This window comes from Onychostoma macrolepis, chromosome 03 (assembly GCF_012432095.1).
Source record: "Onychostoma macrolepis isolate SWU-2019 chromosome 03, ASM1243209v1, whole genome shotgun sequence".
NCBI classification, from domain to species: Eukaryota; Metazoa; Chordata; class Actinopteri; order Cypriniformes; family Cyprinidae; genus Onychostoma; species Onychostoma macrolepis.
Window position 1 is genome coordinate 28,050,173 of NC_081157.1, and position 27,955 is coordinate 28,078,127.

General features: G+C 36.2%; 1 protein-coding gene across 1 annotated transcript; it reads right to left on the reverse strand.

The window, feature by feature from the left end:
* Nucleotides 1–1,271: 1,271 nt before the first annotated feature.
* Nucleotides 1,272–27,955, reverse strand: hs3st2 (heparan sulfate (glucosamine) 3-O-sulfotransferase 2). The gene is made up of 2 exons (XM_058770647.1): nt 27,056–27,955; nt 1,272–3,352 (listed from the first exon to the last, which is right to left on the reverse strand). Exons 1-2 carry the CDS (start codon nt 27,586–27,588, stop codon nt 2,734–2,736), a joined length of 1,152 nt encoding a protein of 383 aa, XP_058626630.1. The 5' UTR covers nt 27,589–27,955; the 3' UTR covers nt 1,272–2,733.

The following is a 27,955-nucleotide window of genomic DNA, read 5'->3' on the forward strand; positions in this document are numbered from 1 at the left end:
TTATTTAATTGGAGTTATTTTAGTACTTAAAACAACTATGGAAATGAAAGAATTTAGAATTTTTAAATGTGTGTGTATATATATATATATATATATATGTATTTATATGTATGTATGTGTGTGTGGTTGTACATATATGTAGTTGTTTTTTTTTTGTGGTGTTTGGCTTAGTGTTATGTTAGAATCATTATTATACTCTTATACCTTTTGTTCTTTAATATTTTGAATTGTTTTAGCTTTATTTTTTGTTTTCATTTAAATGTTAAGTTTTGAAATTTTGTTGTATGCATTTGTCATTTTTATTTCATTTCTTTATTTTTTAAATGTGCATATATAATATTTATAAAGTTTTAGCTTTTAGTTTTGGATCTGTTTTAATACTACAATTGATTGCTTCTGTTGTCCTCATTTGTAAGTCGCTTTGGATAAAAGCGTCTGCTAAATGACTGAATATAAATATAATATAAAACTGATATTAAATATTTCCAAAATATTAATTTAAAAAAAAAAAATCAACATTGCACAACATTTTTTTTCTTTCTTTCTGGAATTTCAGGATGCTTTCAAAGATATTTGTCATTAATTTACTTCTAAATAAATTTGACATGACTGTTCCCCCCCTAAGGCCTTGATAATTTTGTCACTGTACCTTTATGTTTTTGTATGCAAATGACACGTGGTATAGTTCACATCTTTGTTCATCTAGGCTTTTCAATCTAAACATTACATTCACATTTATAATTTGCTCATGCTTACCGTACATTTAAGTTATGCATTTAATCAGTTCCATCAGAGGATGAAACCTATGACCTTGCTGTTGCTAGCAGCATGATCTACAGGAACACAGTACACTGAACTGCCCTGTTTAAATGTTTTCATGGCTCTGGCATCAATGCTGTGATGATTTCTGAATGACTGGGGGAAAGAGAGCTGAGTGTTCAATGTTTGATGATGTTTATATACTGTAGAGCAACAAAAAGCAAGACAATCTTATTTTCAGTTTTTACCATAGACAGTTATGCATTGATGTTTTCCTACTGTCAGAATTGTGCATCAGAATAACCAATGAAAAGATGCTGAAAGATGCTGAACAAGTTATCCCACTGGCCTTGAGAGTTATCCAAAAAAAAAAAGAAAAAAAAAAGGCCAGAGGTTGTTCTCATTGCATGCACAGAACCTGAATTAACTTCTCGTACTGCACTGAGGATGAAAGTGAATGTGTTTTTTTTTTTTTTTTTTTTTATGATTCATTTAATTTGTTTTGCTGTGTTACATTTTGTGAGATAAACGTTATGACACACCTCAGTACTCACTGTATGCTTTACGGGTTTCTATTTCATATCAAGACGAAAACAGTAACAGGAGGGCAATGAACGAAACAAATGCTGTGCATACCAAACGCTCTGACACTGAACAAGAGCTTCTCACTTCTTCTGTTTAATGACCTTGCATGGGTTCTAAATGTATTAAAGCATTTCATGTCAAAGGCAAAGTCTCTTGAGCTATAGTACAGTACAGTACATACAACTTTGTATTTTGCCCATATTTTATCTTTTTTTTAAATATATTAAGAGCACTGGGTCTTAATTAGTTTGAGGTGTTCTGTTTCCTTTTGTCCTGCAAACTACTTCAAAGGGATGCCAAAAAATGAAAATTATTTATGTCATCATTTACTCACCCTCGAAACCTGTATAAACTACACTACTGTTCAAAAGTTTGGGGTTGGTAAGATTTTAATGATGGAAGTCTCTTATACTAACCAAAGCTGCTTGTGTTTAATCAAAAAATACAGTAAAGCATTAACCATTATTACAATTCAGAATAGCTGTTTTTTTATTTAAATATATGTGAATGTAATGTAATGTAATGTAGTTTATTCCTGTGATGGCAAAGCTGAATTTTTAGCATCATTACTCCAGTCTTCAGTGTCACATGATCCTTCAGAAATCATTCTAATGTGTGACTCTGGACCACAAAACCAGATTTGTACATAATCTGAAAGCTGAATAAATAAGCTTTCCATTGATGTATGGTTTGTTAGGAATATGAAAATCTGGAATCTGTGGGTGCAAAAAAAATCGAAATATTGAGAAAATCGCCTTTAAAGTTGTCCAAATGAAGTTCTTAGCAATGCATATTACTAATCAAAAATGAAGTTTTTATATATTTACGGTAGGAAATTTACAAAATATGTTCATGGAACATGATCTTAACTTAATATCCTAATGATTTTTGGCATAAAAGAAAAATTGTTAATTTTGACCCATACAATGTATTTTTGGCTGTTGCTACACATATACCTTTTGTGGTCCAGGGTCACATATGATGATTTGCTCCTCAAGAAACATTTCATATTATCAATCTTGAAAACAGTAGTGCGGATTAATATTTTTGTGGAAACTATGATATATATTTATTATATTATATTAATATCCAGTATTAATTACTGACCCCAAACTGTTGGAGGATAGTGTATATATAATAGACTGAAGGCTGCAACAACTCCATAAAAGTATTATAATAGTAGTCCATATGATTTACTGGAAAATGAGCAAATTGCAAGTTCTTGTAAATATCATCTTTTATGTTCCACAGAAGAATAATGGGCATACAGGCTTGCAACAATTTCAAGGTGAGTAAATGATGATAGAATTTACATTTTCGGGTGAACTATCCCATGAAGATGTGTTCATCATCAGAAAAGCAAGGCTGGTTTCATCAAGGTCCTCCTCCTCAGTCCCATCTGAAGTCATGACCCACCATTTCATAAAATTTCACATTGAATGGCCTATAAAATTCTCTAAGCTGCTCAATGACTTCCTGGTCAATCTGAACATGAGTTCTGCCCTTGGACTTGCCCAGGCAGCGGGGCTGGCTGCTGCTTTCTGGCTTCTTCAGGCACGGGAAGCCTTTTGTTCGGTTGAAGTAAAAGTGCTTGTCCGTGATGATGCGTTTGAGCCCCAGGAAGTCCTGCACGCGGCCCAGCTCTCCGGCCGGATCCGTGATGAGCCGCTCCCCGCTGACAAAATGGATCTGCGATAGACGGAAGTACTGCAGCCAGTTCTCCAGGTGGAGGATGTACATGCCTATGCGGATGGCATTCCAGGAGGTGTCCACGATGCCTTGACTCCTGTTCTTGAAAGCTAGTTCCTCAAAAGAAGGGATGTCGGGCTTCTTCGACAGGGTCTGTGTGTAGTCGGATATCGCCCTCGTGACTGGGTTCCGCACTACTACAATCAGCTTTGTTTCGCGAGACATGTTTGAGATGCGCCGCGGCGCCTCCCTGGTCACAAAGTAACTTGGTGTTTTCTCCATTGTGATCTGACTGTCTAGAGTCCGCGGCATGAGGCCCCTGTGAAAAGACAAACATAAATATTCATCAAAATGAATGTATAATATAAGTTCACAAGGATTTTTTCATGTAAGCCACCAACATTAACACTGGCACTCTTCGTAAATATAAGAGCAAAAACAGGCTGTTTAATTATATATATATATATATATATATATATATATATATATATAAAAATCTAAAATGTAAAAATGCATTTATCGAATGCAAATAAAATTCTTTCTTTTTTATTGATTCTTTATTTATAACACATTTGAAAAGATAATACCCAAGATCAATAAAATCAATACAATAAAACCCAAGATCTGCTCAGAGTCATAAGATAAGGATATTTAAAAAGGAGAGAAAGAATAAATAAATAAATAAATAAATAAAATGCTTTAATTAAAACAATAATTAAAAAAATATATATATATTATATATATATATATATATATATATATATATATATATATATATATATATATATATATATATATTCTTACCCTGAAGAAAAATGTGAAATATTTATTTTAACATTTGGCTGACGCTTTTGTCCAAAGCTACTTGCATTGCATTCAAGCTATAAATTTTGTTCATGTATTCCTGGGAATCAAACCTTTGAAACAAACTATTTTTTAATGACAAAATCTTTTCTTTTATTATGACAAAATTCTGAAATTATTTTCCGTCAAAATACATTGAGTTTAATATCATAAAGTATGATATTAAACATTTGCATCATAAAGTATGAAATAACAGAAAATATTTTAAATGTTAAACATAACAACATTAAACACTATATTTTTATTTAAATGATAATAATAATAATAATAATAATAATAATAATAATAATAATAAAATAAATAAAAAACAATCAGCATGAAATGAGATCCACCTCCCAATTTTGGAAGTTAAGAATTTCAGCTGCTGCCACTACAATTAAGTTGCTTAAAAAAATAAAATAATAATAAAAAAAAATCTATAAACAAAGAAATCAGTTTAAATTAAAATTTGAAGTTAATATAGTGATTAACATCGTCAAAAGAACTGATCAAAATAATATTGCCATAAAATTAAATCAATAAATTATACTTTTTTTTTTTTTTTTTTAGTTAACCATGGATTTATTTAAGTTGCAATAACAAGTCCCCTGAACTTCTTTTTAGCAAGCTATTATCATTGCTCATATCAAAAGTACAAAGCACGAACCCAAGTATTAAAATTCAGCATGCAACTCCCCATTCATGTCCCTACAGACATGAATGATACATCAAATTGTTGGGGTGTGCTATTGCTTTTCAGAGCAGTCTGACATTTGGCAAATAAAACCGACAAAATTCTATAGGAACCACACTTTTGACTTGAGTAAGCAACCGTCTTGCAATAACCTAGCAATCGCTTAGCAACATGCTAAAAACCACTCACCCATAGTACCTTAGCAACCCTGGCAGCAAACCATTGTGAGCGTTCCACAGGAAAACACCACTCGCATTTCCTCAGAGAGTGTAAAAAATGCATTATATTTATTTGAGGAAACTATATAAGCAACCCTGGCATTTTCTTTTCACAGCCTTGAGAGGAAAAAGCAAGATAGCTTGTGGAACGTGGTCACCCCTCACATTAGTGTAGACTCCAGCATGACAAATAGGAATTCAGTTACAGCAAGTGACAAAATAATCAGAGTGCACACATGAGGTTTTAATACTCGCCGGCAATATTTCTAGTCTCTTATCTCCCGGGTGAGTGTGATGCTGAAGGGTATGGGGAAATTATCAAATCTCAGGCACTTCCTTTACTCCTGCTCATAAATCACCATCACCTGCATTACAGATGCACAATAGAGAGAAAGGCTTGGGCAAATCTGGGACATGCGAAATAGGTCATTATTTTCGCAAGTTTCTTCACGAAACCATCGAGTCCAACTTTAGAGTTGTTCTGACTTTAACTGATGAACTACATAAGGTGATATCCACTCGGTCACAGTTCTGTTGTTGTAGCAGATAGCTGCTGCCCCGTTAACCTCTTTGAAGGAGCGAGCATATTAACCGTAAGCCGTAAGCAATTTTTATGGAACGGCACGCAGAAAACTTCCCTCTTACCTGACAGATATCACTGAAACAGGTGTCTTGAGAAATCACACTCCTTTCTGCGACAGCCCTAGGCAGGAAAACTGCTATCTGAATGCAGGATGTTACCGTTTAGCCAGTCAGAAGTCATTTTGAGTGTTCGGCTTCACTGACATGTGGTGCGCTAACATGTCTATGCAGAGTGGTGTTCAGTGTTTCCAACTCCTTTCAATGAAAAGTAGCTAAAGACAGCTTGAAAAGTAGGTAAATGTCACTAGATAACATCATATGCTAATTAGCATATTCACGACGTCATTGTGTCATATTGCCTATTATCAATAAAACTGTTTTCATTTATATATTTTACTTTTTCTGTTGTCAGACAACGGGATGAATATCAAATAGTGACTGAAACGTGGCCCTGTAAGACTACATAACCAGCTCTCCCTTCCAAGATGTTAATCTGCACAGAAATCCTGATTTATAATTGAGCCGTCATCTGATGAAATCAAATACACATAAGATAAAGACAATGGCTATGCTGTATTTGCATGTAAAATTAGAGAAGCAAAATAATATCTATTTTAACTGAAAGCGCTGCTCTCTGCTGCTCGCTGAACAGATCAGATGCAGAGAGAGAGGTGTGTGTGCCTGCTGGGAAAGCAAGCAGTACCGACGAGTCTCAGAAACTAAATAAGGTTCGTCTAAGAAGTCGCTAGATTTGCTGCTAGGCACTTTTTTTTTTTTGAACAAAATCACTAAGGTGGTCTGAAAAGTAGCTAAATCTAGTGACAAAGTCGGCAACACTGCTGTTTTTGTTGTTGTTGTTTGTTTGAAGGAGAGGGCAGTATAATTTAGTGCCGCAAGTTAGCAAAGTTGCTAACACAACGTTTAAAGACAGAATGAAATGCTAATTCACCCTTTATATGCATCTTACTGTTATCCATACATTTAACTTTTACTTTTTTTTGTTTTTCCCAGCTTGTAATTTTTAATACAAATATCATAACTGGATCTTCTGTAGTAATGGAAAATTTGGATCATTTTACTGACTCGGATCTTTGAATCTTGTTCATCACAATGAATTAATTATTTTTAAGTAATTTTGTTAATTTCAGCAGAATATAATTAAAATGTTACATGTTAACAGCCGAATTCCCCGACACATCTACTTATGTGACGTTGATCACATTTAGAATAAGAAAAATAAACTATAATGCAACCAAGGCCAAATTATGAGAAACAGAAGCAATTAATTAATTGAGGCTATGCAGTCTGTTAGTTCACCTCCCCTCCCAATATGAGTGATTTGTACTTTTGTCACGCCACATCCCCGTAAGCTGAAGCTATGCAGTCTGTATCAGAAAACAGAATTGATTAGTTCACCTCTCGAGTCTTCGGGTTCGAGTCATTCGTTCTTTTGTCACATGCCCACTTAGTAACACACACATTACTTATCAACTGCATGCTGTTATTGTATATAGGCATCTTCGCTTTATTACAGTGATTTTCCCCCATCATACGGATAAAGTTTAAAGCATTAATAAACTCACACACTCACATTCAATGTTATGGAAAAGAACCAACTTGACAGAAATTCACAAAAGTATAAATTGTAAGAAATAATAAGCTACAGTTTGAAATCAGAAAGAAATGTGCATGTGTTTGAAAGGAAAATTGGAATCATTAACTAATTTCTGTATCCAATGCTGCTGACAAGAGAACAAACAACTGAGACCTGAAGACTCGAGAGGTCTGTTTCCTATAAAGAACCAGTAGGATGTTGTGCATGCACAGTCAACACAAAATGAATGAATCCCTCACTTAGACAACTGAATGTTCCCAAGTCATATTAAAGATTCATTCAAAATGAACGATACATCAATGATCTTCTGGAAAAACGGTAGACTTCTCTCTGGCATAGTATGCTGGACTCCAAGTATGAAGTATGGTGGACTCCAATCATATCATCAGCATAAACCTCATCCATTCCTTAAAAGTGACTGCAAGTCTTAATTCAGACTGACCTTGAACAAAGTTTCTGCCCAACATTTCTTTTCTTTTTCGATAATTCACTTGGATGAAGGTCACAATACATAAGAAAAGATCTGTCACTACTTATATTATCATGAATTTTGAGGGGTCTATCCCATGAAGCTGGTTTAGCTGGCTTGCCGGGTAAGCTTCAGTTTAGTTTGCACCAACTCTAGGTTTTATGCCCCTTGAAAGTGGTTTGGCTTTTCGAGGTGTTCATCACCATAATAACTTAAATCTTCCACGGCTAACCTGTTCCAGGACAGGTTATGTTTAGAGATCTCAAACCGAAATTTGACCAATTAGCTTTGAGCATAATAACACATCTCTGATGCAGTCACTCCCACATTTTTTTTCTTGCTCCAATTAAAGGGCACTACATAGTAAAAAAATAAAATAAATAAAGATAAAATCGTCTGTCTTTGCCAGTGAATCACACTGACTCTCTCTTGAGAACTGAGTCACAATTTCAAGGCATGTGATAGACTGTTCGCTACTGATGTCACACTTTCATGTGGACTCACTCCATAGACTCAGGATCAAGCCTGAGTTGTCAAAGAAAGTTGATGATCAGTGTCATGCAAAGCCAGATTGGATTGGGTTGGTTATGTCAACTTTTATCTAATCCTGTAACCCCTAGTTTGTTCAGCCACAATCGTGGTACAAGGCCCTGGATTTTCCAGTTCCATTTCTTCCTTTCTCCATAACATTTACCGCCCATTCTCCATCACTGAATGAATAAAATTGGCAAAAAAAAATAATAATTAAAAAATCACACAAACATATGAATGAGTCTTGTTAAATATTTTGTTCAAATGCTCTCGGCTAATGTACTTTGCTATATGATTGATCAAGTAAACTTGTAAGAAATCAACATTAGTTAATGAATGAGATATCCGTCATACATTTACAAATCCCTCATATTTTTCTTCCAAGATGGTATTAAACCAAGCTATAAATGAACTTTTTATGTGATTACATCAGTGTTCAACCATTAAATTGAGAATTACAGCTATAAGCCAGGATTAGTGAGGGCTTAAGAATTTAAATCTTAGCGAAAGACTGTAATAAAGATGGAAATTATACTGACCGTCTTTATTGTATGGAACACAGGGGTCAGAGAGTAACCTCGAGTTTCCACTAGTTGTGACTCATCCCCGATTCATAATGGGCTTTCCTAAAGCAGGAGTTGCTATACTTTACCTTCATAGTCCCGAAAATATTGATCCATTTAGCTTGATTTATAAATGGTGCGTTTCTGGCCAGGGTGTCTCTGTTAGCCTTAGCGGTTCAGGGCCAGAGGCAGCCATTAATCTTGCATACGGTGAAATGGAGCTTCACCCACTAAACAACTTTACTGTGTGTTTGAATGCAGAGCACCAATCACAGCCTCATACTGATGCAATGCATACTTCAGTTACATAATCAAACTTGTATTTCATTCCAGACAAGGTCCATCAAAAATGCACTCCAAAAAAAATATTTTTCTGAGTCTGTCTTATTGAAGTTGTAACACCAGACTTTCTTCATGCATCGCTAAGGGAGAATTTATGCTTTATTCAACTCAACTGAAGTGCACTATAATTTTTCTCAGTGAATACTGATTTTTATTATGTGAATATTTGTGAGAAATTATTATTAAATTGCACAGAAAAGACATTTCCTTAGAATTGTGTGTCCTCTTATACAGAATATTTATTAAAAGAAAGGCTTCAGCCTAAACTCCAATTTATTTTGTGTTTGCGCCATCGCCTACCTCTGTACTCACAGTTCTTTAATTAATTGCATTTTCAAGAATCAAAAGATGGCATGGATTTGCCAGTCTGCCTGTTATCACATCACTGATGTGCCTCTCATCTGCTGTCTTGAGATGGGGGCTGGCAGGTGCTCTGTTGCTTACATAAGAGTCTGGTCTTTTAGAAGAAAATTCATTTAGTGAGAAGAGTGAAGGATAAGTTAGCTGAAAGCTGGAATAGAGAGGTGCTAATTGCAAAGTGGTGCACAGAAGTGTACTGCTGGGTCCACAGTGAAGACTAGTCAGTGACTTCAGCCATAAGTGGAAAAAGTTCCTGGCACTTTGTAAAACATTTTTTAAAAGCTTTGAATTTTGTGGCTAATGCAGAAACAAAACTAAATGGTATCCAGAAAAGATTGTGAAATGCAGTAGAAGTAGATCTTAATTTTCACTTTCAATTAAAAATATTAATATTTCATTTAAGGAGCTGTAAATAATACTGTAAGAAAGCTGACTGTTAGTATCGTCATTTATCTCAATGGTAGTTAGTCAGCTGGCACAGGACTATACATGATTTGAAATATTCTATCATAGTTCTGGATGCCTGAACTGTTTTTGAGCCAATCAGCTGAGCCAAAATTTGATGTGGCTAATTATTCACCAGGAAATTATGTCATGATGATGCTGATTGGATGATGGAGCCATAAGTCGTTTACTAAGCTGGGCCGTGACAAAAAAGTGGCACTAAGAGTACTCCAAAATAGCTATAATAAATCTGCTATGTTATAATGAAATATCACCTATATGTTGCTTGCAGAAATTTGATTTGAATAGATGGCTTCAAAGTCAGATGGTGAAGTTAAAACCAAGGGTGTGTTTTCCAAAAGCATCGTTAGCCAACTATGGTCGGTACCAAAATGGCCATAGCATGCAGGCATTGTGCATATTTGACCAATTATGACATGCGAGAAGGTGAAATCTACAGAGAACGGTCAATGCAAATATGCACACATGTAATGTATGAGGTATGTATGACAGTAGAGAGCATGTCGATAGGAAAACAAACCCAGACATTTAGATATCTCAGCCGGGACATGTCCAGGAAAAAAGAGTCACCCTACTATACTTCCAATGAACATTCGCAATTAGGATTGCAAAAGTGTGTGAAGCTTTTGTGGTTATATAGTTTCTAGTTAGTATGACATGGACTATCACGCATGACAACACAAAATTGATTCTAAACCTTTTAGTTTGTCAAGAGAATGAAAACAGTTCTCTTATGCCATGCTTGTTATTTACAGGGATTTGATTTGATTTTTTCATTAATTAACAGAATTTATTACTCAAACACCTGTGTGACATCATTAACGGAAGTTCTATATTGTTGAACCAACATGGTTCGAAAGACAAAGTTACTATGGTTTCAGAAAACGGTCATGACTAGCTGGTTAATTTCTCCAACAATGCATCGTACTAAGCAGTGAGCTATATCGTTATACGGAAATCAGACATTAACCAACCTTTGCCCATTGTTTTTTACTCTACTTAGCATAAGAATAAAAAGACAATCTGAAAGTAAAGTGTGTACATAGAGTCCTGAAATTACCTTGTAATAGGACTGATTTTAATAGCAACAGCAAGCATGCCAAAAATGTAAACATTTTAATCACTGGCATAATTCCTCTGCAATTACATAATTAATAAGCTTATCGTGGTGCAGCAAAGGAAACATTTTTATCTTTTCCTATTGAATTAACTTTGAAGTCAGTCTCTTGCAGAATTAAAGAGAATTAATTCCTAATTGAATTTCTATCATAAACAAGTAAGACATAAAACAATTACCGCCAGTTTGAAACCAAACGTTCCTAGGGGAACGTTTCCATCGTAACATTTACTTCAGCTATCTTTCCAAGCCCTGTGTTTATTAGATCACACTATCTGTAGACACAGGTCTACATAATGGAGAATATCCTGATGTCTGGTATCACTGGGTTTCAGTTTTAATGCAGATTGACATTCTAATTCATCAGGGGGCTTAGTCACTACTTACTGCCAACAGATCCACCACCTCCGAGAAATGAGAAATGACATCAGGCAAAGGTCTGATATTACATCTGAAAGTTACAGTGCTGTTAATTGTCTGCCAGAGCACGATGTATTCCTGTTGTCTTTTCTGCTGAAGAGAAGTTTTCAAAGAGCCGGGCAGCTCTTATGATATGTCTGGGATCTGCTGACAAGGTCGTGAGAGCTCAGCAGAACAAGCTCTGTGAATTGCATCAGCTTGTGTCATATTAATACCACCAACCTAAAGTTATCTTCTCAAATTAAAAGTCTCCTGCAGGCTCTCTTGTCAGCCCAGGCATCTCTATTCTAGGGCCACATTGTGAGCTGGACGATAAATGCAAAAAACACCACTTCAGACAAAAAAATCTGACGAGTCTGCATGCCGTGCTAAGTGCAAACCAATGTGCCGTTCCTACCGAGGTCATTGATTCTGATTAAAAAAAGCTTCTGGCCAACCTGCACGCTGAGATGACTTTCTTCTGCGCCCCACCTTTGTGTTCCACACGCTGCAGTATGTTTGTCTAATAGATGGCAGTGCACAGGATGCAGAAGACCTTTTAGAAACTATCTAATCTCATTCTTCTCAGGGCAATTGGGGGATTTCAGACTGACTATGAGATGTGACTCTGGCAACTTTTGGAAATAAATTAATAATGCATCCGATTTCGCAGTGGCGCACTATTCGAAGAGTCTTTGGATGAGCGATACTGTACAAATGAAGTGCATCTCTGACAGCGATGTGCCAGCATGATCTCATTTGCATTTGTATTTTGATTTACTAACAGACTTCGCAAGCGCAGACTCAGGATTTCCTAAAGACATGCAGTGAAAAATTAGCGATTAAAAGGCATGCCGTGGTTTTTGTAGCTGACCACACTGCATATGCATTTGTGGGAGTTTCGAGTTTCCCTTTCAGACACAAAATTTATGGGAGGAGAGTATTTAAATAAATCATGAAAACATGATTTACTAAGGTTTGTGCTAGTCAGATTAATGGTATTTACACCATTATTTAACACCAAAAAAGCATATCGTAATCCGTTTTGCGCTTGACATGACTGATAGTTTCACAGCTTCATATATTTGCACATACAAAATATACATAACTGTATTGACAGCATCAAAAACATTTTACACATTTACACCTTTGGAGATATACATTTGTGAATCCTTTTAGTTTCATTGAACATTTAATTAATTGAATTCATATGTTGATTTTATTGTTTAATCAGTGAGATTAAATATGTTCAATGCTGTCAAATTTATTGAACACCTTGTCCTAATTGCTATACCTATTACAGTTTTATATTGTTGAAAAGTAGTTTAGGTTTAGGACACACATGGTGTTATTTGCTCAAAAATATCTATACAAAATGGAATGCAACTGAAGATATTTTATGTGTCTAAATTTGTGCATACGTTAATATGTTTGCGTTTTAGAAGCCTTCAATACGTCCATATAGACTGGTAAGACAGCACTCCATTGTCACCTATAAATGGCTCCACAACTGACTAGATGTTTTTAGATCCTCTCTTTCTCACACACTATCTGATAAGACCAAATACAACCAACGTAAAAAAGTATTTTAATCACTGGAAAGTGAAAAGTTCAATTGTGAAGAAAGACTGTAGGGCATATCAACTTCTCTAGATTCTCTAGATAGTGTCTAGATTCTACTTTGATTCTACTACTAACAGCCCTCACATTAATCTATCATTATTTGTCTCTTTTTGTAATAGTTTGACTTGCAAATGCCTGTTTAGTAATGTGACTTTGACTGACTTTAAATCTCCCTATATATATATATATATATATATAACCATAATCATTATACACTGTTCTGATGCAACCTCATGAGGATTTTTCTAGAAGTTCAGACAGACTGGGGAATGCAGCACAGCTAGAGTACAGTCGACTCTGTGCTTTGATTGCTGTTTCATGGCGTTTTCTTTTAATTTTGTATTCCTGAACCTTCACTTCAAATTGGAACTTGTAAGTCCACCATTTTGATCCTTAGAAATGTCTACCAACGTCTGATGAAAAGGTCAGTTTTGAATGTTCAGTCAATATGATATACTAAACGCCCTCCAGATGCTGTATGAGCAGGACTGGGAATAAAGTCTGTTTTCTTCTGCATTGTGGTTGATGCTTTCATGCACTTAAGCACATCTGACCTGTCTAAAAATTCTATACATATAAAATCCAAGGATTAAATGTGTGAAGTTATTTGTACTTCCCTCTTTTGCAGGGTAGATTTCAGTTCATTTATGTGTGACGGTGTCCTGAGGTTTGTTCTCCTCTACACCCGCTATAGAAATCTAATGACTCAATCCACGGGTATTAAACTTAACCTGGTCATATTTAGCTAATGCATGCTCAGAGGCTCTGCAGTATTGCATTAGCTGAAGTCTTGCTTAAGCCTACATATGCGATTATTAACTGGGCAGTTATGCTGCTTTCTTTCTAATTAATCTAAGCCTCATTGTGCTAATTAAAGTGCTTTATGGCAGGACAGAGGATTGCACAATCATGTTGGTGCAAGTGCTGATCTGATTGGTATTTCAAATGAAAAGCATCAATCACCATGACAAAGCTGCAGAGACATACGCTCACAGCAATTTAGACAGCGAGCCTCATTTCCTGTCTCAGTTCAAATGCTTGTCATCGCTGACACTCTTAATGAGCCCATCCCAGTTAACAATATCCTGTGCCTGTGTCTTCCTAGGGTCATATAAAGTACTATCAGTTTGTCTCTTATGGCACTTTTTGGTTTAATTACATAAATGTTTTCAACAGGGCTTTTGCATGGCGTCCAACATATTAAGCACAAACGTTGTTGAAAAGTGTTCTTGGAAACATTTAGAAGTGGGTAGTTCATAAGTCTCACACAGCCAGACTTTTCAAAACAGCATCAGCTCAGTTTGCAGCTTTTTCTGGCCAAGAACTGCCCACTTAGATGGGAAGACAGCAGCCAATCACAGTTGGATTTGTTTTTTATATACTGTTTAGATGCAGGTTTATATGAAACAGTGGTAGCACTTTACAATAAGGTGTCATTTGTCAACATTAGTTAATGTATTAACTAATATGAACAAACAATGAACAATGCATTTATTACACTATTTATTAATCTTTGTTAATGTTAGTTAATGAAAATAGAGTTGTTCATTGTTTGTTCACGTTAGTTCACAGTGCATCAACTAATGTTATCAAGCACAACTCGTGATTTTAATAATGCATTAGTAAATGCTGAAATTAACATTAAGATTAATAAATGCTGTAGAAGTATTGTTCATTCTTAGTTCATGTTAACTAATGTCATTACCGAAATAGAAACAACAAAGAAATTAGCAGAAATGTGTGCAGACTGTAATCTGAATATGTGTCCATCCAAAAAGTAGCCTCTACTGTACATCCTACGTATTTCTACTAAAATCATGCAAGGTTCCAATATCTGACATATTTGATTCATAGTCTGCTGTATCTATCAATCACAACAAACTGTAGTGTAATAGTATAGTGTGCATTATAACTATTGTAAGCACAACATTTTAGTATTACGGAAGCTTTAAGTACAGTTAGCATGAAGGTGTATCAAATCGATATTGCTTTGATCTGTTGTTTACCTAACACTTCCTGAAGATTTGATTTTTTTTTTTTTCATTATTGATAATGTTTTTAAAAACATCAAAATAAAAGTATATTATAACTGAATTTCGTTACCTGTACAGTTACTACATACCTATTAAATATTAAATTTTTATATTGTTCAGAAGTGGATAGTTTTAGGACATGTGCGTTTTTCCCTCAAACATATCTATTATATATAAAGCTAGAATGCAACTATATTATATTTGTATTATAAATATTTCTGCATGGACAAAGTATTCCTAAAGATATTATATACTGTATATATATATATATATATATATATATATATATATATATGTTTGTGTGTGTGTGTGTGTGTGTGTGTGTGTGCATAGAAGCAGTCAGTTCGTCCATATTGACTGGTAAGATTTCATTTTGTGCTTAATTTCCTCAAAATTTTCTAACACTGCGCTACACCAGAAGTTGTGGTTGCCACTGAGGGTAAATGCAGAAGTGATCAGGCATAAAGCAAGTCCATTTCACATGTACTGTATATGTGGAAAAATACCTTGCGGAATGTATTCTACTCTTAGTGTGTCTAGTTAACTAACTTAAGTGTCTCAAACAAAACTCAAATATTTTTCAATAACGTAGCACCACTAAACTGGAAAATTCCAATGATTATGTAGTTCTTCCAGAAGATTCACTGTATTGACCCTGTACACAATTTTTTGTCAAGGTAAACTCAACCCCAGAGTCGGCGAAGTTGCATAGCACCAGCCAATCAGATGTGTGATTGCATCAGATGGTCACAGCGGGCCTGGTGACTGAGGCTGAGACTAGAAATGCATGTGCCTCCTGATGTATAATGCATGGCTCATTGGAACGCAAGTTTGAATCTAGTATGTACCTATTTTGTCCTCCTATCCCTCGTGTTTATCTCTTGTGCTGTCATTTAAAACCTTTAAGTTATTTTCAAAAACTGAGATAAATTATCCGTTATCATTTTCATTATGGCTGTTAAAGTCATGCAAAAATAATTTGAAATTCAACTATTTAAACATTGAACAAAACACATACACACCTAAAATAATGATTGAACTGTCAGCCGCTATGTGACAGAAATAGAAACCATTCCAAATAGAATCTCATCGCTGATGGTGCATTGCCATCATGGCTAGTTAAGGCCAAAATCTGTGTTTAACATGGAAAAGATACCTTTTTTTTTAACATCACGTCTTGTTAGGACACAATGCCATGCTCTGTGTCACTGCCAGGGGGAAGTTAATTGAAAGCGTTTATGCAGTTTACCATAATTGTCGAAACTGTGAATTGATTACCAGTTACATCTCCATGTGCAGTAATAAACAAAGTCGTATACTCTCACAGATGTATGTCTAATTTCAATACACTTCCAGGCCTGGCAAGAGCGAATGGCTTAATTCTACCACCACTGTAATACGAATCATGAATATTTCAGCTGCTCAGATTTTCTTCTGGGAGGATGTCAGACCATTAACGACCAGTCAGCAACAGGAACTCGCCTCAGAGAAAGTCTATTAAGAGTTAACCATGAAGCATCCACACATACAGTACATCACACTGTGGGTGGAGGTGAACAGTGCTGGCAGTAGTAATGCGACTAAAATCAGCACTTGAATGAATTATAACTCCTTCAATATGACACCTTAAAAATGTGTTATCATTTCGGCCACACATTCATCTAAGCCCTTCATTTTTAATGAATGATTTATACATGCTAAAGCTCTGCTAGACATTTGTCAACACAACATGTTCAGTGTTCAATTGCCCTCATGGATTCATCATGCTATGTCTTATCTGTAATTGCAACATATGAAATTAAACAATAACGATCTGTTGGTAATATTGATCTGGACAGAAAGAACATGAGCAATTAGACCATCGACTACCCTGAAATAGACTGCAAGGCCACCACAAGGTGATAAATTAACTTTACCATACACCACACCGGGAAACGGTGTATTTTGATTCAGAGCGGTGCGTCTGCAGACTTCATGTGTAGTTGCTCAAAGAGCTCCTCAACAGAGACTATAAAAAGATGAAAGGTCCCAGACTTGTCAATCTCCAAACTCATTTGTGTTGGAACTGAAACATCTTTTGCGCCTCAGCAGTGCCACAGTATTTTTGGTCTCATTTACTTCTGATACGTCCCTGGGAGGAGGAGGAGGAGAGCTCAAAGAGGTGATGTCTCCTGGATTCTGGCTTAAGTTCAGAGAAATGGTGGTCCAACGATCATATTTCAAGGTGCGATGCACAACATCACACGTGTATCAAATACGATCATCATACCTGTATTTATAGGTGCTTCCCAATTTGCATGCTTACACACTATTCTATGCTGTTTGTAGTATACATAGTGAGTAGTCCCATGTGCTTTACATTAAGTAGCCTTAAGTAGTGGAGGGGGAGGGGCTATCATACTCTGATGTTGGATAACCAAATGAAGTGTATTAGTGCCCGCCCACTTTTTCAGCAATGCTGGTTACATATTTTCCCATAGGGGTTTAAAAAAAAAAGTATTTTATAAAGTGTTATAAGCCATGAACCAAACCAACCAACTACAAAAAGAATCACAACATTACACTTTGATTTGAAGTGAAAAAGTATCTGAAAATCTGTCAAAAAGACAAAGGTATTGCAGTCCCATGAGGGAAAGAACTACAATCCCATGAAACATTGGTAATGGCAACATGGCATTAAAAACAACAGGTATATGAAGCTATAATTTAAAGTTGCTGGTTGTATCTATAGAAACAATATATTTTACTGACTCGATTACGTCATTTGTGGTGCTTCATAGAAGTGAGTAGCTTAAAGATCTCTTTTGCCATGCTTTGCTCCTTGTGACTCTCTGATTGGTGGAATTTTCTGTATTTTCTGTATCATGGGTAATGTAGTTTTTTCACCAGAAATTCACAAGAGCTCAGTTTTTAAAGATTTATGCAGTGTTATGCAGTTAAAAATCAATTTCCCTATTGAGAAAATTAATGGATTGTTTTAATTATTGAACCCTATTGTTGCAATTTCTGACATTTTAAAGTTTATACACTAGATGGTAGAGTACTTAATACATAGAAAAAGTGTATTATGCCACATTTGGGACACAGCATACAGGTGCATTTTAATAAATTAGAATGTCGTGAAAAAGTTCATTTTTTCTTGTAAGTTATTTCAAAAAGTGAAACTTTCATATATTTTAGATTCATTGCATGTAAAGTAAAACATTTCAAAAGTTTTTTTGTTTTAATTTTGATGATTAGAGCTTACAGCTCATGAAAGTCAAAAATCAGTATCTCAAAATATTAGAATATTTACATTTGAGTTTCAATTAATGACCATCCCTACAGTATAAATTCCAGGTATCTCTTGTTCTTTGAAACCACAATAATGGAGAAGACTGATGACTTGGCAATGATCCAGAAGACGAACATTGACGCCCTCCACAAAGAGGGTAAGTAACAGAGGGTCATTACTGAAAGGTGTGGCTGTTTACAGAGTGCTGTATCAAAGCATATTAAATGCAAAGTTGATTGGAAGGAAGAATTTGGGTAGGAAAAGGTGCACAAGCAACAGGGATGACTGCAAGCTTGAGAATACTGTCAAGGAAAGTTGATTCAAACACTCGTGAGAGCTTCACAAGGAGTGAACTGAAGCTGGAGTCAGTGCATCAAGAGTCACCACGCTCAGACGTCTTCAGGAAAAGGGCTACCAAGCCACTTCTGAACCAGAGACAACGTCAGAAGCGTCTTACCTGGGCTGTGGAGAAAAATAACTGGACTGTTGCTCAGTCGTCCAAAGTTATCTTTTCAGATGAAAGTAAATTTTGCATTTCATTTTTAAATCAAGGTCCCAGAGTCTGGAGGAAGAGTGGAGAGGCACAGAATCCATGTTGCTTGAAGTCCAGTGTGACGTTTCTACAGTCAGTGATGATTTTGGCTGCCATGTCATCTGCTGGTGTTGGTCCACTGTGTTTTCTGATGTCCACAGTCAACACAGCCATCTACCAGGACATTTTAGAGCACTTCATGCTTCCTTTTGCTGACAAGCTTTATGGAGATGCTGATTTCATTTTCCAGCAGGACTTGGCACCTGCCCACACTGCCAAAGGTACCAAAAGCTGGTTTAATGACCATGGTGTTGGTGTGCTTGACTGGCCAGCAAACTCGCCTGACCTGAATCCCATAGAGAATCTATGGGGTATTGTCAAGAGGAAGATGAGAGACACCAGACCGAACAATGCAGATGAGCTGAAGGTCACTGTCAAAGAAACCTGGGCTTCCATACCACCTCAGCAGTGCCACAAACTGATCACCTCCATGCCACGCCGAATTGAGGCAGTAATTAAAGCAAAAGGAGCCCCTACCAAGTATTGAGTGCACATACAGTAAATTAACATACTTTCCAGAAGGCCAACAATTCACTAAAAATGTTTTTTTTATTGGTCTTATGAAGTATTCTAATTTGTTGAGATAGTGAATTGGTGGGTTTTTGTTAAATCTGAGCCAAAATCATCACAATTAAAAGAACCAAAGACTTAAACTACTTCAGTCTGTGTGCATTGAATTTATTTAATACACGAGTTTCACAATTTGAGTTGAATTACTGAAATAAATGAACTTTTCCACGACATTCTAATTTATTGAGATGCACCTGTATGTCTAATTATTTTATAGTTGTAGCCTCAATCATACTGAGTAATATGAGCATCTCAGTTTGTTAAATTGCTTCAAATTTCATAGCTAAGAACTGTGTAGGATGGTTTTGTAAAACAAAAAAAAATCATACTCGTTATATCAGTGATTACAAAATTCGATGAGTCTTATAGTGTTGTTGCTTCATTATCCCAATTATTTTCAGTCTTGTATCAGTGGCATTGTCAAAACACAATATGCTATCATTCATTTCAAAGGCACAGACAGAGTACTGCTCGCTTCAGAAAGTCGTAGAAGTGGAAAGCGAGGAGAGCCAAAGCTTTCATTGTCCAACAGGGAATGGGTCTGATCCACCCACAAAGAAAATGCATGGCCTCCCAAATCCGAGGCCTACAAACTGCACATTTTCTGGTGAGTTTTAGTAGTTAATTGTGTCAGTGTTTCAGATTACTTTAATTCATTGTTGGGTTGCATCCAGAGCGTTATGTATTCAAATAGACATCCAGCTATGTATGCTTGTGTCATGGCATGCCAGCCGGGTGTAACTTCGTATTCGGTTTACTTGCCTCCTCAGAGCTATTTTTCTCTGCTGCTTTAAAGGGTTCATTGCAAAGCTGCAGGATATAATGGGAACATTACCATGGAATAATGAGAAGCAGGCTTACGCAGTATGTGGCAGAAATGCAAATGGCTAGGAGGACACCTGAACGCAATGCCGAATACCTGTTTTTCATCTCATACGTGATTCATTAAAAAGCAAGTAAAGTGTGATCTAAACAAAATGTCATTGCAAATTCTCACGTTAATGACTTGTCCAATTGCATGAAAATAGAGGCCTTAAATAACATACTCTATGTACACAATGTATACATTTTTTTTTTTTTTTTTTTCTTGATGCAGCTACTGAAGGGTAATGGTCATAGATGATGTGTGCAGTGGCAGACACTGGAGCCATTCCCAAAGAAGTCATGACTAAAATGGCATCCAGTAGCGACAGACAACTTCACTGCACACCATCTCCCACCGCCATCTTCTCCCATTAGGCGCACTTGTGAATATGCATTGGCTTGTGAATTGATTTTAAAATGGGGAATGGTTATATTTACGCAGTGGAGCCTGAAAAAAAGTGAAAAATGATATCTATAGCCCTCTCTGGTGCCCATATATGCACTATAAAATCTCTTGGATTTTTTTCCACATCTATACAGAGTGCTCTATGATGTTAAAGGGAAAAATCCAAACATTTTACTGTTCTACAAATAAAAAATAGATAATAATTGGATACATTAGTATTCCTCTCCCTCACTCCAGCTGTTGTCTTCTTCGGTCGAGATAGGTGATGCAGAACATAACTGTTAACCTTAACAAAACTGCTGATGCTCCCAAGTTTGATGGGGACTGTTGATGAATAACAAGTCATTTTTCCTATGCATATAATTAATCTGGAGTGACTTTGATTTGGGCCACTTAAGAGCATTAACTATTCTCTCCACTCCAGTGCGACTATTATATTTTTTGGTATATTTTTGGGTCATTGTCCTGTTGGAAGATTAATCATCTTCCAAGTCTCAGTACTTCAGCAGACTGCAGCATGTTTTCCTCTCTATTTTTCTCTGCAGCGCCATTCATTTCCTGTCTTTGTGAACTGCGAAGCATCCACAAAAAAACTTCTCCCAGTGCTTCACTGTCAGGAACGTGTTCTAATGTGCAATGTTAGGTTATCATCAAACACAACGTGTGGTGTTAAAGGATCAAGAGACATCTTTTTCCAACAAAGGATTTCTTCTCACTATATGAGGCAGGTTTATGAAGTGTGTCCTTGGTCTTTATGATGCACCCCTTTCCTGGAAATGTACTACAGTGGAGAGTATTCTCCCACGCACAGGTGTATTTTCAATGCACGTGTAACACCTCAGCTGCACTGGTGGTCGCAGGTCATGTTAATGTGTATAGAGAAAACTTCAGGGGTAATTTACATGCGTGAAAGCAAGGGCGTGAATTTTATTAAATGCATGAAGTATGCATTTAGTTCTTTTTTTTTGTAACTTATGTAAAAGCAAGGGCATGAATTTTATTAAATGCATGAAGAATGCATTTAGCTATTTTATTAATCATAATTTACATGCGTAAAAGCAAGGGCATGGATTTTATTAAATGCATGAAGAATGCATTTAGTTATTTTTTTATCATAATTTACATTTTTATTAAATGCACAAAGTATGTTTTTTTTTTTTTTTTGTAATTTATTTTGTATATATATATATTTTTTCTTTGCATTACAGAGTAACACAAAATGTGTGAAGGGGTGAATGTGTTTTATAGGCCCAGTATATGCACGATTTAATTTGCACAGCAGAGGGCCAGTGGAATGCCATAATGTATGATAATATATGATGACTGCTTCTCTTCAAGTATTCTAAGTGAATCTGAGCCCTCACCTTCAGCTCCTCCGCGGTTCTGTGGTTTGTCTCTAGAGTGACTCGGAGCATTCAACATTCATCCTTAATCCAGTCAGTCCCATAATGGACTCCCATTGGTAGACACACTGCCTCAGAGTAGCTCCTATTTACTCGGCGCTCTTGCTAGTGGCACTCATGTCTAATGAGTAATTTACACTAAAATCGCCAAATCAAACCATCTCGGTAGCTTGCTGTTTCCTGCTGGGGCACATCCAAGACTGAATTGTGTAGGTAATTAATGCTACAGGAAGTTATACAGCTCTCTGAACCATGCTGGGATTAGCAATTCCCGCTAGAGATGCAGGGGAATAGAAAGGTCTCTCGTGTGCATGGAGGAATGTGCGGTTTTCCCAGTTAAATAAGCTCTGTCCAACTTTCTGTCCTCGTCAACCTTTCTGACTGTTGTGTTTCGCTGCTCCTTTCCCCTTCGAGCCAATTAATGGAGGACCAGGAGGAATTTCTTGGCTCTAGCAAATGTTAAAACACGTCTGGTACAATCTGAGGACTTCTTAGGGAATCTACTTGAAGAACTTCCAGCTATAGTAAAATCAATAGAATTCAGATGCCCTTTTAAGTCAAAATGGTGTGTAGTGCAGAGTATTTGTTTGATTTGATGAATCGCTGGAATATGAACCCTAGCTGATGAGTGTCGACTCGTAATGGGAAAACAGGTTCGCCTACAACAAATGAGGCCATAAGGATCCTTGTCCATTCTAAAAATAAAGTAATGAGCATCGCCACATATGTATTGCATCTCTCTTGTATGCTTCGGAGGAGTGGTAGAGCATACAAAACTAAAAAAAAACAATTAACGAAATTGTCCAGAAACCTTGCTTTTTTTTTTTGTTTAAGCTATGCCGGAGATCTTATTATTTCAAGCAAGGACATTGTTGCTTTTGCTCCATCTAGGACAACTTCTAGTAAAAACCCAGGGGTAATCTCAACAACGCTATATGAATTTAATGAATGGGCCTTGCCAAGACAAAGATTGAAGTAAAATGAAAAACAAGACTCTAAAACACATTATTAAAGGGCTTTATAAGGAACTTTTGACTTAATCAGCCAATTCATCTTTCTCATTACTTCTGCCCTTTATTGCCGCCCTTATTGGTCCTCTTATTGCAAGATGTCAGTGGCTAAAATAAAATGGCTTTCAGTAAGGATTAGGGGGACTGTTTCAGTGTCTTGGCCTCTGTGGCATTTTAATTAACCTATCCACAAATAGTATTGATGAGTTTCTTAGTGTGAGAATAAGAGAAGCTGAGTATTTATGTGTTAATGTGTGCTTGTGTACATATTACAGGCATGTTGTTTACAGTGTGTGTGTGTGTGTGTGTGTGTTTAATTATAAAGCTGGGCAGTAACTGATTACATGTAATCTGGATTACGTAATGAGATTCCAAAAATTAAGTACATGTAAGCAGGGGTTAAATTGGGATTTGCTTTGTGGGGTGGGCTCTATGGTATCGAGCTTATATATGTATATATATATATATATATATATATATATATATATATTTACATTTAGTAATTTACCAGACACTTTTATCCAAAGCGACTTACAAATGAGGACAATGGAAATATATATGTATTGTGTGTGTGTTTTGTTTTTTTGCAAAAATGATTTATTCTAATGCAATATTCTCATCAGTGTTCTATCAGCTGTGACATAGGCTATACATCTGCATGTTTTTTACATTTTATCCAAGGTATTTTATATTTTTTTTCTTTACCTTTATAGAGGGCATTTTCCCACTAATCTCATTAACTTTCATTTCAAATTCTTACATTTGATCTATAAATTCAATTAAAATAATGTGATGGTTTAATTTGATAACGTATAGATAATAACAATTTACACTGAAAAATACAACTACATTAAATTATGAGATTCTTTAAAAAAAAAAAAAATTGAATATACAAAAAAGAAATGATGGAAATTATACTTTTAAACTAAATTAAAACGCCAGTAGGTGCCAGTAGTGAGCGTTTAATGAGTGAGTCATTGAGTCGTTCATTCAAACGATTCGTTCAAACGGCAGATTTATCAGATGTTTATGCATGGGCTAATGATACTTTGACTCAACCGATTCGTTCAAAACACTGAATCATTCAGCAATGAATCGGATGGTTGCTTTGAGATGCGCTGTGATTCCGCCAAAAATGTAAGTGACCTAATATTATTGTATTTGCTCATTGAACTGTTTATAGAACTATTAAACAGTCGTAATGGTGAGTGATGTTGCCTAACTAACTGTATTTTAAATATAAAATCTTTCCATTTTGAATTTTTACCTCAGTATTCTGAGTTTCTTAGTGTTGCGCGTTTTGATTTCTCCTCGAGAGCTGCGTGAACCTCGCCTCAGCAGCGCAACCTTATACTGTCAACAGATGCATTATATACAGTAGCTATATTCACTATTCGCCACTTACTCTAAATGTAATAAAATCAGAATAATACTTGCGTTTTGGTGTTTACATAGTTATTTTTGGTTATTGATGTTTTAATCATGTTACTTGTCTGGCATTAATGAAGCGTTAATGTCGATCCCTGGAGTCTATGTGCCGGGGCTTAGCCCCGGACGGCCCCGGCCCAATTTACACCATGCATGTAATTAGAGCATATTACGGTCACATTCGGTAAACAAATAAGATATTTATATATTTATATTTTAGTGTTCAAGTGTTTAAATTAGTTTATTTTACATTTTTATGATTTACTTTTTATCAACTCACAAACCCACTGCAGCTTTTACATTAAGCATAGTTTGGGAAACCTTGGTGTAATGTAATGTTTAATTAATATTATGATGTTATGACTGATTATATTTACTTTTTTTTATTTCAATATTGTAAGTTTAATGGTAAGGTTAAAACCAGTCTGATTAAAAAAAAAAAAAGTAATCTAAAAAGTAGTCAGAATACATTACTAACCAAGATTATATTATTAACTATGGTCTTCATCATGTAATCTGTAATCAGTAATAGACTACAATTTGTAAATGATCTTCCCTATATCAAAGCAACTTACGCATCAAGAACTACTGTATAATGGGTTCATCTTGCAGTAGTTTACAAAAGAACATCTATTACTCTATTAATAACTTGTTTGTGGGCATTTGTTTGCTTAGCAGTCATACTGCGCCATGCAATTCCTTTTCATCACCCCTTTTTCTTGGCTCTTTTTCTCCTTACATCTTTTTCCTCCTCATCTTTTTCTCCCCATGTCCAAATACAAGGGACTAGCATCGATCCACACATCTCACAAACACATCCGCTTCAATTGATTTAAGCACAGTAGGCTGTGGGTGAGTGGAGTTGCCCCTAAACGAACACAAACAGAGGAGAAGTGTGTTTTATTGTGGCTTCCAGACGACGAGCAGACTGAACAAGCCGCAACACCTGCTAATGGCTGAAGGGCTGCTCTCACACAGGTATGTACTGTTGGCTTCTATGGATTTTCCCTCTCACGTTTGGACATGGCCCACAGGGAGTCATCTCTTTCGCTCTCTGTCCTGTCTGAGCTGGGATGTGATGTGTGTGTGCAATTACTGAAGCCGAGCTGCAGGCAGACGCCGTGCTGGAAGAGGGAGGGATGATATTGTCTCCCAGAGACCCCTACTTCACGGCCCTACTACACGCCACACAGAATCGACACAGACTTCTCATACAGTCGAACGGCTCCCCGATGGGTATTTGAATGGCAGCCCATCAGTAGAAAGGGAAGAAGGAAGGAAGGAGTTGATTCTAATCTGCCCACTGATCAATATGATCCATGCCTTTCCCTGGCAGGCTTTATGGAAGGTTTACTCTTGAAAGAGATCCATTGGCCTTTATCTGCATATTTTCCCCCTGAAACCGAACACTACAATCGCTCTGTGTCATTCCGCTCTGGGTCTCTGGCCAAAACGCTATCATTCCTGCTCTCTCACTATGACTTACTGCTAACATCTCCTTGTCAGCAGTTCGAGTTTTCAGCTCTTGTCTTACTGCCACTGCAAAAAGGCAGTTTTCATCATTTTTGCACCCTGCTGATCTTACCTTTATGACATTTTACCCATTAAGCAGTTATTTTTTACGATTTGCGCAATTTTGAAAAATGTGATTTACCTAAAATTAAAAGTTTGAGTGGCTCTTGAATTCATATGATTTAATTCATATTTTTATTGAACTGGATCTCAGCTTCCCCTTTTCAAATCAAAATAAATATCAACAATTTAACAGCAGTACTGCCACTGAGCATTGTTTCTTTGTGAAATACCAACATATTTTGTTTAATTTTGTTGAGTAATTTTTCAGGCCAATCTGCATTCCAAGAATTCTCATTTAGTAAAACAGCACTGAAGAATTTTACTAAACGTATCACTGTATGTGAGCAGTTTGTAAGTGGAAGTGGAGGAGGGAATGGAGTTTGCCTGGAGCAGGTTTTTAAAAGGTGGAACAATTATGTTTTTTATTTCTTTGCAAACAATATTGGAGACAATGTAGTTTTTGCCTGGAGCAAAGAGTGGGTTTAAAAAAAATTACATTGAGTCGTTGTTGTAGTTTTTATTATTTATTATTTATTGATTGATTGATTGATTGATTGATCAATGATGAGGTTTCCTTGACTAATAACATGAAACTGGAGCTTCAGTGGAGTGATTAGAAAACCTTTTATGCAGCAAAGGTAAATCTGCGACACTCATATTATCTGTTCCTTTTAGGCTTTGTCTGTGCACTGCTTTATGACACATGAAGATGATGCTTTGACTGATTTAGGAACCATTTTCATTGTTGAAAAAGAAACACAAAAACTAGCAGGTCAGTATTTGTCTGATATGCATGTTACTCAAAATATTACTCAATATTAACTTCATTATTAATATTAATATTAATATCATTCTTGCAGCTGTGCTGTGGCACTGAATATCTGCATGACTGTGAGGACCAATTTTCAGTACAATAGCACTTGTGTAGAACTGTGTACATTTGAAATGTTCAAGGTTTTCTTGTATAATGCAATGATGGATTTTCTATTGCCTAATGAAATTTTGAATCCAGAATACTAATGCAAAAAGCCAGAAAAGAAACCTACCTGTACCAGTCCAGTCCTTTGTCATAGTTTCTATCAAAGAAATGTGGTTCAGTCCCAAGAGCTCGAACATCTGGATGAATCCGGATGAACTCCAACACCGCCCTGGTGCCTCCTTTCTTAACACCAACTATAAGTGCATTGGGCAACTTCTTATTCCCATATTTTGGCGAATTACTATTATTACTCTGCTTGTGATCTAGCACATCTTGTGTTTTCTGAAAGGCTGAATGTTTACTTTGGTTGCCAGTAAGGTTTAAGAGACCCACAGCCCTCGTCTCGTCTGAGATGACTCTCGCTTTTGCTGATATAGTGCAATAATGTGACTTCTGTAAAAGTTTTTTACTCCCCATGTTCTTCAGACGGACGCAGCGGTGCTCCTCCAATCTCTGGTTAGGCATGATTGTACCGGAGCAGAAGAGGATGCTGTAGCATAGATACATGAAAGACAAAGAGATAGTGAATATAAAAATAAATCTTCTGCTTAATCTGTTTGAGGATGGCACGATTCGGCTGGACAGGAACCTATATGCCATGTCTCCATAGATGAAAAGACGGCATGTTTTTCTCCGTAAGTTTCTCTGTGAGGTTTGATGGCTGTCTCGTTCTCCCCATCAACTCCGACGGCGCGAATTTACATCTCATTTGGGAAAAGGATAGTTAATATTCCCTACCGGACAGAAAGTCTGAGAAGAACAGGTATCAATAACGTGAAGTTTCCAAATCTGCGAAAACAAACCTAATTCCACTGCCCTTTAGTTTCAGCGTCGCGTCGCGTCACTTTTAGATCACCTCAGCAACGCACTCGCTTCTGTGCTGATGTAGTGTTTAAAATATTTAAAGTAATCCTCTTGTTTGACCTGGTGATGTGACACAGCATCCTACTAAATGTAATCCGTTTTG

Coding starts and splice junctions, on each gene's coding strand:
- hs3st2 (XM_058770647.1), bottom strand. CDS start 27,588: ATGGCATATAGGTTCCTGTCCAGCCGAATCGTGCCATCCTCAAACAGA. Junction 3,353..27,055: donor AAAGGACTGGACTGGTACAG/GTAGGTTTCTTT, acceptor GTCTTTTCACAG/GGGCCTCATGCCGCGGACTC.